The sequence below is a fragment of the Protopterus annectens genome, chromosome 2.part1, assembly GCF_019279795.1.
Source record: "Protopterus annectens isolate FY-2018-M chromosome 2.part1, PAN1.0, whole genome shotgun sequence".
In the NCBI taxonomy this organism is placed as follows: Eukaryota; Metazoa; Chordata; order Ceratodontiformes; family Protopteridae; genus Protopterus; species Protopterus annectens.
Genome location: NC_056729.1, coordinates 333118094 through 333132378, shown reverse-complemented (window position 1 = coordinate 333132378; position 14285 = coordinate 333118094). Strand labels below are relative to the sequence as shown.

Below are 14285 nucleotides of genomic sequence, written 5' to 3'. Positions count from 1 at the left end.
CATTTAATGAAGGAATACAATAATTCTTTTCTTCTAAGAACATCAGAGTGATGAGATCATATATATATATATATATATATATATATATATATATATATATGTGTGTGTGTGTGTGTGTGTGTGTGTTATTTATATATATATATATATATATATATATATATATATATATATATATATATATATACATATATACATAAGGGTAAATAATTGCACTTAACGGATTTGTTTGCAGTTGAAAGCATTCTCTAGAGTCTCCTTGCTCCTTTATCTGTATAAAACTCATTTCGTGGCTCACTGCTATTTTTCTACTATGATAAGCATTTCTGTAGTGTTTTCTGCCTAAAATAGTGTAGCTAGCAGCTGTAGTATAGTTCATAGGTTCATAAGTTCATGGGTAGGTACTAGGCTATCTGCCCAAAGGCATTTATAAGCCTGGCCAGAATGTGTTGACTTTCGCCGCCCCCTTAGATTAGTTCCCTGTGCCTCTGTCCAGCACAGCCACTGAACTGATCCCTGAGGTAAACTTTCTGTTTCCCATCCACTCGTCAAGGTTTCTTTTGAAGAGTGTTAGCGAGGAGCTCTGCCTAATGTAGATTGGGATCTTGTTCCAAAGCATGGGAAGTCTCTGGGACAGGAATCTGTCCCTCCAGCACATTCTATTTATTGTTGTGGTGAGGTTTAGATCCCTATAGCATGTGGCTCACGGGGATAAGGTTTTCTTTAGGTGGAGCATGTCCATCAATTCTGGGTTAGACATGGCCTTGTATGTCAGGCAGAGATCACCTCTGAGTAGGCGGTATGCAACTGAGTACAGCTGTAGTTTCTTCAGTCGAGCTGCATAGGGCATCTGTTTGAGGCCAGTGATCCTCTTGGTGAGGTACTTCTGTGGTCTTTCCAGCTGTTGCAGGTGTCTTGTAAGATACATCATAAATAGGGCGTTGTACTCTATGATGGGTCTGATGAGTGATGAGTAGAGGGGCACAATGACCTCTTTTGATCTGGATGCTAACCCTTTTGTGATTAGGTGGGCCACATAGAAGGATGTTCTAACCACTTTGGCAATGTGATTATCAAAGGTGAGATTACTATCTACTTGGGTCCCCAGATCCCTTATTACGTCTTCCGTATTTAGGGCACTACCACCTATGTGGTAGTTTATTTTTTCCAAAGGGGATGACTATGCACTTTTTGGCATTTAGCTTGAGGCCATGATTTGGACACCAGGTATCCGTCTCAGTGAGACCCTTTTGGAGGATGTCTGTGTCAGCCGGAGTGTCAGTTATAGCCCCTAGTTTGCAGTTGTCTGTGAACTTGGTCAGCCATAGTCCTCCTGTGCCTGCCTGTACCTCTGAGAAGTATATGCTGAACAGGAGGGGTTGTAGTACTGAGCCCTGGGGAACACCACTTGTAACCAGTTTAGAGTCGGACCTAGCTCCCACAACTCTCACCATATGGGTTCTGTCCATGAGCCAGTTGGCAACCCATCTTGTGACGTAGGGTTTTATGTTCAGGCTGGTGAGCTTGTCTATAATACCAGAATGGGAAATGGTGTCGAAGGCCTTAACGAGGTCAAGGTAGGCTGTGTGTACCACCTTTCCCTTGTATATAGCCTTAGTAACTGTCTCAAAGAAGTCCATCAGGTTTAGGAGGCATGATCTGCCCTTAACAAAGCCAAACTGGGTAGGGTCCAGTGTTTGGAGGTTCCCAATGTTTCTGTTAATGAGTTCCATGATGATGTGCTCCATAGCATTGCAGACCAAGCTAGTCAGGCTTATAGGGCAATAGTTCCCAGGGTCTGTTGTGGCTCCACCTTTGTGGAGCGGAATAACCATTGCTGTGTACCACTCTATGGGTACATAGCTTGTGGTGAGGCTGAGTTTGAACAGTGTGTTTAGGTGAGGGGTTAGTTCATTTTGAGCTCATGTAGGACGCAGCCTGGGACACTGTCCGGTCCCATTGATGCTGTGTTTTTGGCTTTGGAGAGGGCTGTTTTAACCTGAGTGTCTGTGATTTCAGGGACTGTACCTTCTTCTGGTATGGTTAAGGGACCCGTTTGGGAGTGAGATGGGGGTGAAGTTTGTGCTGAACCTGTCTGCCAGGATGTTGGTGATATCGGTCGGTTCAGTGTATTTTGTGCCATTCTGCACTAACTCCGAGCAGATCTGAGCATTGCCACTTAGATTCTTGACATAGCTAAAGAATGCCTTGTGGTTATCTTTGGAGTCCTTGGCAATTTTTCTTTTAAAGCTCGCCTTGGATGATTTTATGAGGGATCATAGTTTCTTGCTGATACTGATCAGGGATGTCTTCCCTTCTTGGGATTTTACTCTTTTCTGTACTAGTTTCCTCCTTCTATTGTATAGCTTGTTTATGGCAGAAGTCCACCTTTTCTTGGAGGAGTGAGTCTTGGTTTTGCTTGGGATGGCATGATCTATGCATTCTTGTAGGTGCCTGTAGAATGCATTAGTAAAGGATTTTGCAGCTTGGACAGCATTATCCTTCAGCATGGGGGCTTTGAAACTTTCCACCTCGGTCTTAAGTTATGTGAAGTTTGCTTTTGAAAAGTTTTTCACGGTGGTTTTCTTGTCCGGGGGTGGGGGTGGAATGTGGATATCCAAAGTTATTTGTTTATGGTCAGATCTAACCAGCGAGGGGTTGATCTCCGGTGTGGAACACCAGTAGCCCATGTTGGTGATGACCAGGTCCAATATGTTGTCACTTCTGGTGGGAGTGTTAACCAGTTGAACCAGGGTATTTGAGTTTATAAATTCTAGGAAATGTTGGACAAGGGAGTTAGTAATTGAGTAGTTCTCCCAGTTAATGTTTGGGTAATTGAAATCACCCAATATTAGGGTGTTTGGTAGGACCTTTATGTTTCCCAGTGTTTCCAGAAATGCGGAATGGGGGTCCTGGGACATGGTGGGTGATCTGTAGCAAGCTACAATTTGAATTGCAGTTTTGCCCATTGTTAGTTGCACGTGGATGATCTCTGAAGCATCGTGCTGATTTCCTACCCTCCCTCCCTGTTGGTGTCCTGTTCTTATACTTGGTGACTTTGCAGTTGCCCGCCCCTACTGTAATTTTGAACTGGGCACTCCTCCCAGTCTAGTGTCATTAGCTCATTCTACCTAATACAGAGAGAACATTTGAGAAGGCCAACCCACTTAGTTTCTTAACCTTGAATTATCTTCTGTTCCTCCTTTCCTCCTTTCCACTTTATATAAAAAAAAAACACTTTGCTAGACTCTACCATTGCTAGAATCTCCTTGTGTTCTGACTGAGTGTGCTTCTCAAACAATCTGGAAATAAGTATATTTTTTGGCACTTTTTAACTGTTCAGAGTTCTGCACAGTCTTAAATTTTGCTTGATTTAATTATTTATATATTTGTTTTCTGATACTCTAAGTGCCTCCATTTTGATACTTTCCTAATTTACTGCTTTCTGCACTTGTTTTTAGTCATTTTTAATTAAACTGCATTTATTTAAACTGTATTTGCTTTAATATTGCTACACACTCAGGTCAGGAGGGAAGCCTTCTAGTTTATTAGTGGAAGTGGTAAGCACTGGGTAGCCTATCTACCACAAATGGAGTGATTTCTGGCCCAGAAATTGTAGTGTATTGGCCATTTGGGCAGATTTTCCATCCCTTTCAAGTTTCTGCTTTAAAAGTCCACGTTTGCTTGGGTTTGCGCTTGTTTAAGCTCCGCTCAGCAGTGCAGAGCTGAGGTAAACAATTACTGATGCCAGAAAGTCTGCTCTTCGGTTTTTCCCTTAGATCTTGCTAGTTCTTTCTCTCTTGCACTTCAAATAGCCTAATCAATTTGCACTTCAAGAGGTTTTTGTAGCAATTATTATAAACACCTAAGTGCCATCAGCACTAGTCGTTCTTTATGGAAATAGCTCCAGTACATAGTAGTTATGACCACCCCTCCTGGCATGATTAAAGGGCAGTTCCCTGTGCTTTCTCCTATTAACCTGGTGCACTTGGGCATTCTGAGGCAGTGTAGCAACTGCCTCATGTACACAGACAATCCTCTGCTCTTACCTCCCAACACTCAAACTTGTGAGAGATGGACTTATTTATCCAAATTGGAAGCCATGCACTCTCAAGCCAAGACCAGAATAGCTGGTCAAGAGGAGAAGGTCAACACCTGCACCACACCACATGCAACACACAGCCTTCCAGAACACCGACCATCACAGCTCTCACATAAAAACACAAACCACACACCCACCTTTGCAGAGGCTCTCAATAGAAATCTACCCAAATAGCAGAGACCTCCAAGACAGAAACTTACTTGACCACCATAACACAGCACAAACCACAGGACACATAGCTCACCTCCACAGTGCGTCCCTCAAACTAAGCCCCTACGGCTAAACACCTTGTCCAATACACTAATTAAAGGTGACTCAATAGTGAGACACACAGATGTCCCACTCACTAGGTTGAATAAGGAGATGGTAACAGTCAGCTGTCTATCAGGTGCCAGAATCCAACACATAACACACGTAGTCCGGTCACTCCTTAACAAGTACAAGTATGACTCTGTCATTGTCCATGTGGGTGTGAATGACGTGAGACATGCCTCCCTGGACTACATGAAAAGAGAGGGTGGAGCTGTCAGGATTATGTGGCCCAGGCAGGTATGACACTAACCCTGAGCAGTATCCTACCATCACCCAAAATGATACAGCAGTAAAAACAAAAAATGATTGACTTAAACAATTGGCTGAGTTTCTGGTGTCATTCTAAGAGGATCCAGTATCTATCTGCTTGGATGACATGACTGACAGACCTGGATGCTTTGCCAGAGATGGCCTGCATACACTGTCACCCCTGGGTTTCCAGGTACTGGCTTAGGCTCTTGCTAACCTTGTAGTGCCTTTTTTAGGTGGTGCTCCAAAGACCAAATTACCACCATAACAGCTATAAATAAATGCAATCTGAGGGTCATGCTGCTCACTGCTAGAAGTTTAAATCTCAAGATGCATTCACTCAAAGCACTCCTCAAAATGGAGAATATCGACTTTTGTGCTGTAACAGAGACCTGGTTTAAAGTGGCAGAAAGCAGGCTATAACTTATTCCACACCTTTTGGCTCTGAAACATGGACCGAAGCTCCAAAGGCAATGGTGTCTCCATATTCATAAAGGATATGCACACTTCCAGACTAGTAGCCCAGCATAACGCATCTGAGATACTTCAGCTACAACTAACATTGGGTAACATGGTGATCCAGGTCATAATCTGCTATAAGTCCCTAACCATGTCCCTAGACTTTCACTCCATGTTTCTACGCACCCTGGAATCTACCAAGGTATATCCCAACACTCTTGAACCAGGAGACTTCAACTACCCCTCCATCAACTAGGAAAATTACTCAAGCACCAATACACTGGCCCAACGCTTCCTGGATTTTATCAATTCCAATGCCCTGGACCAGCTCATTCTGTCCCCCACTAGGAAGCAGCATTCTTGACCTGGTTATTACTAACATGGGCGACCATTGCTCTACATCAGTAGTCAATCCCTCCCTGGTCAGAATGGACCATAAACCTATCACCATGGAAATCCACATCTCACCCCCCACCCCACCCCGCAAAGGTAACCACCTTGAAAAACTTCTCCAAAGCTGACTTTGGACACCTAACAACAGAGGTGGCTTACTTCACAGCACCCTTGCCAATAGAAAATAGCTGCATGACTGCCGAATCATACACCAATACACTGTACGAACAGGTGTATAAATGCATGGAACTAGCCATACCCAACAGAACCAAGATGCTCTCCTCCAAAAAAAGGAAGCCAATCTGGTGGTCCCCTGCCATTAATAAACTCTACAACAGAAGGAAGAAACTATTGCTGAAAAAGGTGAAATCCCAAGACTGGAAAAACTCCCTTATTAGCATCAACAAAAAGTTGAGATCCCTCATGAAATCCTCTAAAGCCTATGAAGGCAGAATTGTGGCTGACACTATAAACAATCACAAAGCCTTCTATAGTTATATCAAGAACCTCCACAGCAATACCCAGATTTGCTATGAGTTACTGAACACTGGTACCTCCTATACTGAGCCAATATATTTTGCCAACAGATTCAGTGCCAACTTTACTCCCCCCCCCCCCCCCAATCACAAGACCGGAAGAATGCCAGGCAGCCAGCATTACTGCAGCACAGGTTAAAGCTGCATTATCCAAGGCCAAGAATACAGCTTCCATGGGACCCAATAATATTCCTGGCTGTGTTCTACATGAACTACAAAGTGAACTGGTACCATATCTGTGTGCCCTGTTCAGCCACAGCTTCACCTCAGGCTTTGTCCCTACCAAATGATGCACTGCTACAGTTATCCCTTGCCATAAAGGGGGAGCGACTACAGACCCTGGAAATTATAGCCCATTAGCCTGATGAGTCTGATATGTAAAGCTATGGAGCACATCATCATGGACCTGATTAGCAAAGATATAAGAAATTTACAAACTCTGGACCCCACCTAGTTTGGCTTTGTGAAAGGGAGATCATGCCTGCTCAACCTGGTTGACTTCTCTGAGTCAGTCACCAGGGCTGTGGATGAAGGTAAGGCAGTGCATACTGCCTACCTCATCTGGCCAAGGCCTTTGATACCATTTCTCACTCAGGAATTATTGATAAAGTCTCCAAACTAGGCATCAACCCCTGTATCACTAGGTGGGTTGCAAATTGGCTCACAGATAGAACACACAGTGTGAAAGTAGAGAACTCCAAGTCAGACTGCTGACCAGTCATGAGTGGAGTTCCACAGGGATTGGTCCTGGGTCCTCTCCTGTTTGGCATCTAGTTCTCAGAAGTCCAGGCCAAGTCTGGCAAACCAAGTTCACAGACGACTGCAAGCTGGGAGCCATTATTATCTCTCCAAGTGATGCAGGCATCCTACAGAAAGGCCTCACTGAGCCCAATGACTGGTGTGGAAACTATGGCCTTAAGTTTAATGCCAAAAAATGCGTCATCATCCCCTTTGGTAAAAACTCAGTTCCCACTAATTACCACATCGATTGGAATCCACTGAACACTGAAGGCAGTATAAGAGATCTGGGGACACGGGTTGACAGCAACCTCTCGTTCAACCACCACATTGCCACTGGGTCAGAAAGTCCTTCTATGTGGCACATCTCATTACCAAGGGTTTTCCATCCAGGAAGAAAGAGGTCATTGTCTCTCTCTACTCTTCCCTCATTAGACGAATCATCGAGTATAATGCCCCATTTGGCATGTACCTCACTCAACACCTGCAACAACTGAAGAGGCCACAGAAGTACCTCACAAAGAGGATCCTAGGCATTAAACACATGTCCTACATGGACAGACTCAAAAGACTCCAGCTATTCTCTGTCTCACATCGCCTACTTAGAGGTTATCTCTGCTTGACTTACAAAGCCCTGCCTGACTCAGCTCTGTTAGAAATGCTACATCTAAAGAAATCCCAATCCCTCCACACCACATGCTTCAGAGACCTCAACCTCATTACCACAATCAACGGAACATGTTGGAGGGACAGGTTCCTCACCCAGAGACTGCCCATGCTCTGGAATAGACTTCCCATAGATGTCAAGCAGAGCAGAGCACCTCTTCAAGAGAAATCTTGATGAGTGGATGGGTAATAGAAAGTTGTCCCCGAGGATCACTCTAGTGGCTGTACTTGATAGAGGCACTGGGAACTAACGTAGGACAGCACGATGCCAGGGCACTTCTATGGATTAGGCTTGTAAAGGCTCCAGGGCCATTAGCCTAGTACAAACCTATGAACCTATCAACATATAAGAAAGCTAGGCCTTATGAACTTGTGCTCTGATTTTTTATAACTGTGTGTCCACATATATTATTAATTTACACCAGGAACTCAGGGGTTTGCTTGAGGCTGTATGTCAGTATATTTTTAATTGTTTTAGTTTGTATTAATATTTAGTTTTTGACCACTGCTCTTTTGAATTATACCTTACAGCACAGGGATAATGTATGGCAAGGAAATTCAGCCACAATTAATTGTGAATTAAGAGATTTTACTACACATCCAAAACAAGGGATGATGTCAATAACTGTGTGCGCTTCTGCATTTGAAGTATATTAAAACTAACATGAATGCCAGAGTACGTATAATAATTAAAAAATAGTTTAGACAATATTTGGAGGATGAAGATGAATGTAAAATTTGTGCTGTGCATTTATGAAGTTGTAGTAATTGTGTTTTCTGTCCTAGGTTGTTTGTGTTTTAATTTACCATTGTTTTGTATGAATTGTAAGAATAATTATGTGCCTTGTTTATGACAGTATGCAGATATACCAGGGGCATTTTACATTTGATCCTGGCTTCTTACTATTATCTGCTTGATAGAATGGTGTTATACACTTTAAAACAAAATGTTATCCTACTCCTGCCAAAGTACAAATGCCTTTGTGAAGTATATTTTATCTCATGGCGTGTCCTTACTATTTTTACTGATGGTATGCATTACTTTGCAGTTATTTGCATTAAATTTGAACAGACATATATTCACATGAGTCCTCCAATCTTCTGCCTAGGCAAATTTGCATCAACTTTTTCCAAAATATTTTTGAAAGAATGACTTCATGGTGATTATGGATAAAACAGGTATTTACTGCAGTGATAACCTAAGGTATCTGATTTGGGGTTTAATATGAATAATCCCATCTCATTTGATCAACACGCAATTATTTGATCCAGAAACATCTAAAACCTTGGGAGGTTGATACTCAAAACAGCAACAGTTCCAAGGTTCCAACACACTAAAATAATTGGGGAGGGGGTCAAACTCCACTCCACCCTCCCCAACATGGTGACAATACCCAAACTTCTGCATTATATATGTATATGTGTGTGTGTGTGTGTGTGTGTGTGTGTGTGTGTGTGTGTGTGTGTGTGTGTGTGTGTGTGTATGCACACGTACACACACACACAGAAATATATATATATATATATATATATATATATATATATATATATATATATATATATATATATATATATAGCGGGGAAGCTCTAACTCAGAGAAGAGGGAGAAAGTGATAAAAAGACAATACTCACCATCTCATTCTCTCTCTTCTGTAAGTCTAATCTCAGTTCAAAATGCCAGTGACCTTCCGATAGTGATGTTCTGTGTGTCATTCCGTTGGTCAGTTCCAAACAGTAGGTTTCTCCTTTTTGACTAATTCTGAAACAGTAAATTTATGAAACTACACAGATGATTTTTATTTCTCATATAGGTCTTTCATGCTGTACTGTTCCTTCTTTATAATCTTTATGTACTTTGTCTTTTAGAATGAACAAAAAACAAACAAAAAAAACATATATTAATGGTATTTCTTGGACATCTTAAAGCTAAGGTTACATTGGCATTTAAGCTTTAGCAAATGAAACTGGCACTTATCTAATTTATTTTATTTTTGATATTGTCTAGCCAATTAAACATAAAACATTGAGAAGCCGTACCAAATTATTCAACAATTGTTTACAAAGTACTGAACTGACCTTCTTAAACTTGTTTTTGTAACGCAGTATTATTTGTTTTTTGTAATGTTTCTCCTGTTTTAGCATGTCTACTCTCATGATTTTCATGGGTCTATATTAGATGAATGAAAGTTCATGTTAGCGAATACTCACATGAGCGAAAATTGCGGAACTCGAAACCGCAATTGTGAGATTGCGGTACAGTGAAGATGGGAATATTTGCCCTTTCCTCACTGTAGTGAGATCTCGGAGTAAGAATACATATTTAGTGGGGGGGGGGGTTGCAGCCCCCCACAATTGCAGTTTCGAGTTCCTGGATTTTCGCTCATGTGAGCGTTCGCTAAGATGAACTTTCATTCATCTAATATAGACTCGATTTGCATATGTAGGTATTTAACAGATTTAACATAGCTTTGAAATGTCTGTGACTGTGGTATTAGATTTTTTTATGTTTAATGTTTTGGGTCTTGTTCTTTTTCAGATTGCCCTGTGTCATTTTTTCTTCAACATATCTGGAATCATCCTCTGGTACCCCATCCCATTTACCCGTATACCAATTCGATTAGCAAAGGGCTTAGGTAATTGTACAGCTGACTACAGGTGGTTTGCCGTTGTGTACCTTATCATTTGCTTTGCTGTGATGCCTCTTGGTGTATTTGGACTTTCCATGGCAGGGTGGCAGGTGCTGGTGGGAGTAGGGGTCCCCATTGTGGCCCTTATAGTTGTAATCATCGTCATAAATATTTTACAGTCCAAGTTACCAAACCTTTTACCAGCATTCCTAAGAAACTGGAACTTCCTGCCTTCATGGCTGCATTCCCTCAAACCATGGGATGTCGTGATATCTGTTGTTACTGGCTGTTGTAGGAGATGCTGCTGTAGCTGTTGTCGTCTTTGTGGCTGTGATTATTGTTGCAAAAGTTGTCCTGAATGTGCTGAAGCTGATGATGATGACAGTGTGGAAGTCATTTCAAAGGAAAAACAAAGGGAAGCACCTGCAGCCTATGAAAACACAGGGTATGAAGATGAAAACAATGATGTGGGAAACACACTTGCTATTGAAAATGATAAGCCAAAATCTAAATCCACAAAGTTATAGTGCAGCTGCATAATCCAGCAAAAGTATAACAGTGTGCATAGTGCATTTTCCAAATTCACTCGAATTGTGACTTTGTACTTTAGGTTGTTTTGCTTAATATGTCTTTAAACTTATACTGTACTACTCAAGGCATAGAACCTATTGATTTTTTGCACAAGTCAAGAAAAAAATGTATTTTCAGTTTATTAACTTTTTTGTATATGAAGTCAGAAAACCAGTTTGCTAGAAAATTGCAGCACTCTAGAAAACCAGTTTGCTAAAAAACTGCAGCACTCTTTTCAGCATATAGCTCTGTTTGCTAAACAGCAAACTATACTTGAGTTTCGTTATCATCATTTTGTAAAGTTATGTAACAAGAAGAGAACATCAAAACTTAACAAGGATCTCTCATCAAGTGATACCGGTCAGAATGGTGTGTTATTTGCTCATAAAACTCTGAGAAGTGGGAATACAGGCAAATGGCACCATACAGAAAACTTAGAGAGGCATGAAGTAAAGGACTGCACCTAAAGGAATGTAGGCTGCAGACTTGATGGGCTTAGTCCAACAAGAATTAGCTTATCTTCAGGAAAGATTGGAGGTTGTGTTTGTGCTGATTAGGGAAAACTGACTATAACAGCAGGGAAATGCCTTACTCTTCTTGATTCTTTCAGAAGAAATACATCCAAAAATAATGTGATTTAAATTTTGATGGGATATACAGAGTGAGGGGTGATAAAGATTGAGAAATGGTAACATAATAATTACAGAACAGTACAACTTGCTACATTTAGGAAATTCTGCTAAATGTCAGAGACTACTGAATGGCAGAGGTAAAGAAGTCTGTTACTTTAAGTTGGTAATAAGGGTAATGAAATAACAGAAATGTCTACCATCCAGAAAATAATACATTCCAGTTAGCTGAACAGAGAGAAATAGTTGTACTGTGTCCTACATCTGACACACCCTGTAAGGCTGGCACTGTATAGCTTTAGAAAACCGAATAGAGTACTGTGGATGCACACACTTAGCGGTGCCAGGAATAAAATTATAAATTAGCACATATCTTTCTTACCCTGCAGCTTTACAGTTCTGCTTTCTCCTGTGGCACTCTTTTTTTCTTTCTGTTTTTTCTAGCTACAGTTATTACAATACTTTTATTGATGTCCCCATTTCATGTTTTTCTAGCAACTCTCCACTGGATCAGGGTATATGGTTCATGGCTGAAATGTAACATATAAAACCACTGTCTGAAAACAACAGTGAAGTCCCTTTTATCCCATGTGAAAAAACTAGGAAAGCTGTTTTTGTACTATTTATGCTCTACTGTGACTGTAGGTCTCTCTTGTGTTTACCAGTTTCTTGTTTACCTTTATGTCAGTGTTACAGCCTACTGCTGTACTTAATTGAAACTCAAGGCCTTTTTTCATCCATAAGTGCCAGGGTGTTGCTACCTTTGGAGGTATTGATTTCAGTACCTTAGGCAATGTTTGAGTAAAATTGTACAAGTAACTGGTACAGACACCGGGTTACTCTTCACTAAGAGTACAATGCATTGTGTCAGGTGGAACAAGTTCAGACTACCCTCCGTTACAGTTACAGCTAATAGGTACGTTACATCTTTGAGTGCAGGACTTGTTTTTAGAGGCCACAGTGCTTATACATCTGCAATAATGCTGAAACGATGCTTCATATATATTCATATGGTAACCATTTGAAATGTCAGAACCTGCTAGACAGAGCCCTGAAACATGGAGACTGATGGGCCGAAAAAATGGCCTTACATATAATAAGTCCAAGATGGCCATTTCACAGGATATGCCATTTTCTCCAAGGTATGTCAATCTCAGAGTTAGTATATATAAGTCCAGGAGTGAGGAGAGTTTTCCCCCACAATGGGAGATGCAGGGGTGGGGCCTTGCATCTTGCAAAAAAAAAAGAAGTCTAAAGGAGAAGAGTAATGTTCAAGATTCATTCACCTCCTGCATTTTTTATCTGTTTTTTTCGAAGTGTGTTGGTGGTCGCCATTTTGAGTGCTAACATTTCAGTAGGGAACTATGTTCCTACATGTGTCAGTTAATCAATCCCACACAGGAACCAACAAATATAACCAAAACAATTGGCCTGTTCCTGTGGCACAGTCAAATAAAGCCATGAGTATGGCTCTGGCAACCCAAGCCTGATTTGTGTCTCAGACACCTAACAACACAGGTGGGGAGGATAGGCCCTTCCAAAATCAAATGTCAGTAAATAAATAAATCCTTGGTGGAAAAGATGGGTTCATGCATGCTTGGGGTATCTGCCTTATGTTTAGATATAACCTCTGAGGTGCAAACCAGGAAGACTGCATGCAGGTGTCCTGGTAGACAGGCAGCAAAGTCATACTGGCGTATACCCCTTTTAAATGTGAGGAGTGGTCCTGTGTACAACACTCCTTTCACACTTCCATTCTGAGAACCATGATTTTGAGAAAGCACAGGAGAGTTTATACTTATAAGTTAAAACCCTGATGGCTTATATGAATGGCTCTCACCCATTGGACAATACATAGCAGAGAGTTCAATGGTTATTAGGCAGTGGAGAAAATTACAAAAAAAAAAGAAAAAAATAATCTGAAATCCACAAATCAAGACAACCACGCAAACCAACAACCAGTTTTGTTGAAAAGTAAATTGCTTAACAAAATGCATATCAACGCAAACACAATCCCATCAATAACAAAAGTGAAAAAAAATTTCAATCCAGAAAGCATAGACAATTTGTGCTTTTGAACATTATGCCAAATGTACTGTGAAAACAAAAAACACAATGTTCACATGGCAGAACATTTTGCTTGGCACTCTTGATGTGAGTCTGACCAAGTAGTTTAACTAATCAGTACTCAAGGCCTGAGTCTGAAAAGGATCCATGTGGATCTGTGCTTTAAACAGCCGAACAAATGCAAATAAATAAACACCTGCTGTCTAAAAGCTGCGAAGCAGACAGACAATGCTCATTAAGGCCAATAAACACCCCATATTGTATTATAAATTTGCAAAGCTCTTTCCAACGCCAAAGAAAAAAATAATGGCAAACTCTTGAACTGATTCTTTATCCCCAAAAAAACATGCTCAGAAAACAATTGTTTCAACATCCTTCCTTTTCTTAAAAACTGACATTTTATACCCTTATAGTTGCTTATGACAAATCCAACATATTTATCATTGTAATAAAAATCAAAAGATGTGTCTGACTAGATTTTTGCAGAACAGATTAGCTAAAAAGTACAATACCTTAGTGGCCAATAATCAGGATCAGATTCTTTCAGATAAAATCCAAGACATCCTTTCAGCTTCACAAGGGCAAACCTACCAAGAGGTTACAACTGCTGGCCCTTCAACATCTGCAGCATCTTGCAATAATTGACAAGTGATGTTTCCACTAGTGGAATTTTCTTCATCTTGTCTTTCATTACAACCACAAAGTTGGTCAAATCCAGGAAATAAAAATGGTCCACAGATTTATGGAGCTCATCACCACAACCATATTTAAGGTACAGCTGTACTATGGCACTTCACCAAAGCCCTTGTGTTTACGTCACTGGTACCATTACCACTGACAATCATTCGAAGGGTGTACACTGAACATCTAACATCTTTTAATTATGCTGAAACATGCTAGATCATAAATCCGAATTACACCTACACAAAACACTTGGATA

At 40.8% G+C, this 14285-nt stretch overlaps 1 protein-coding gene across 2 annotated transcripts in view; it reads left to right on the top strand.

The window, feature by feature from the left end:
* Positions 1–14075, top strand: part of SLC34A2 (solute carrier family 34 member 2) — a 477602-nt gene extending 463527 nt beyond the window's left edge. For both annotated transcript variants that reach the window (XM_044062162.1, XM_044062161.1), the window contains one exon: positions 9989–14075. In XM_044062162.1, the coding sequence (XP_043918097.1) occupies positions 9989–10606 (618 nt within the window). In that variant the 3' untranslated portion in view covers positions 10607–14075. The remainder of the gene's footprint in view (positions 1–9988) is intronic.
* The last annotated feature ends 210 nt before the right edge of the window (positions 14076–14285 follow it).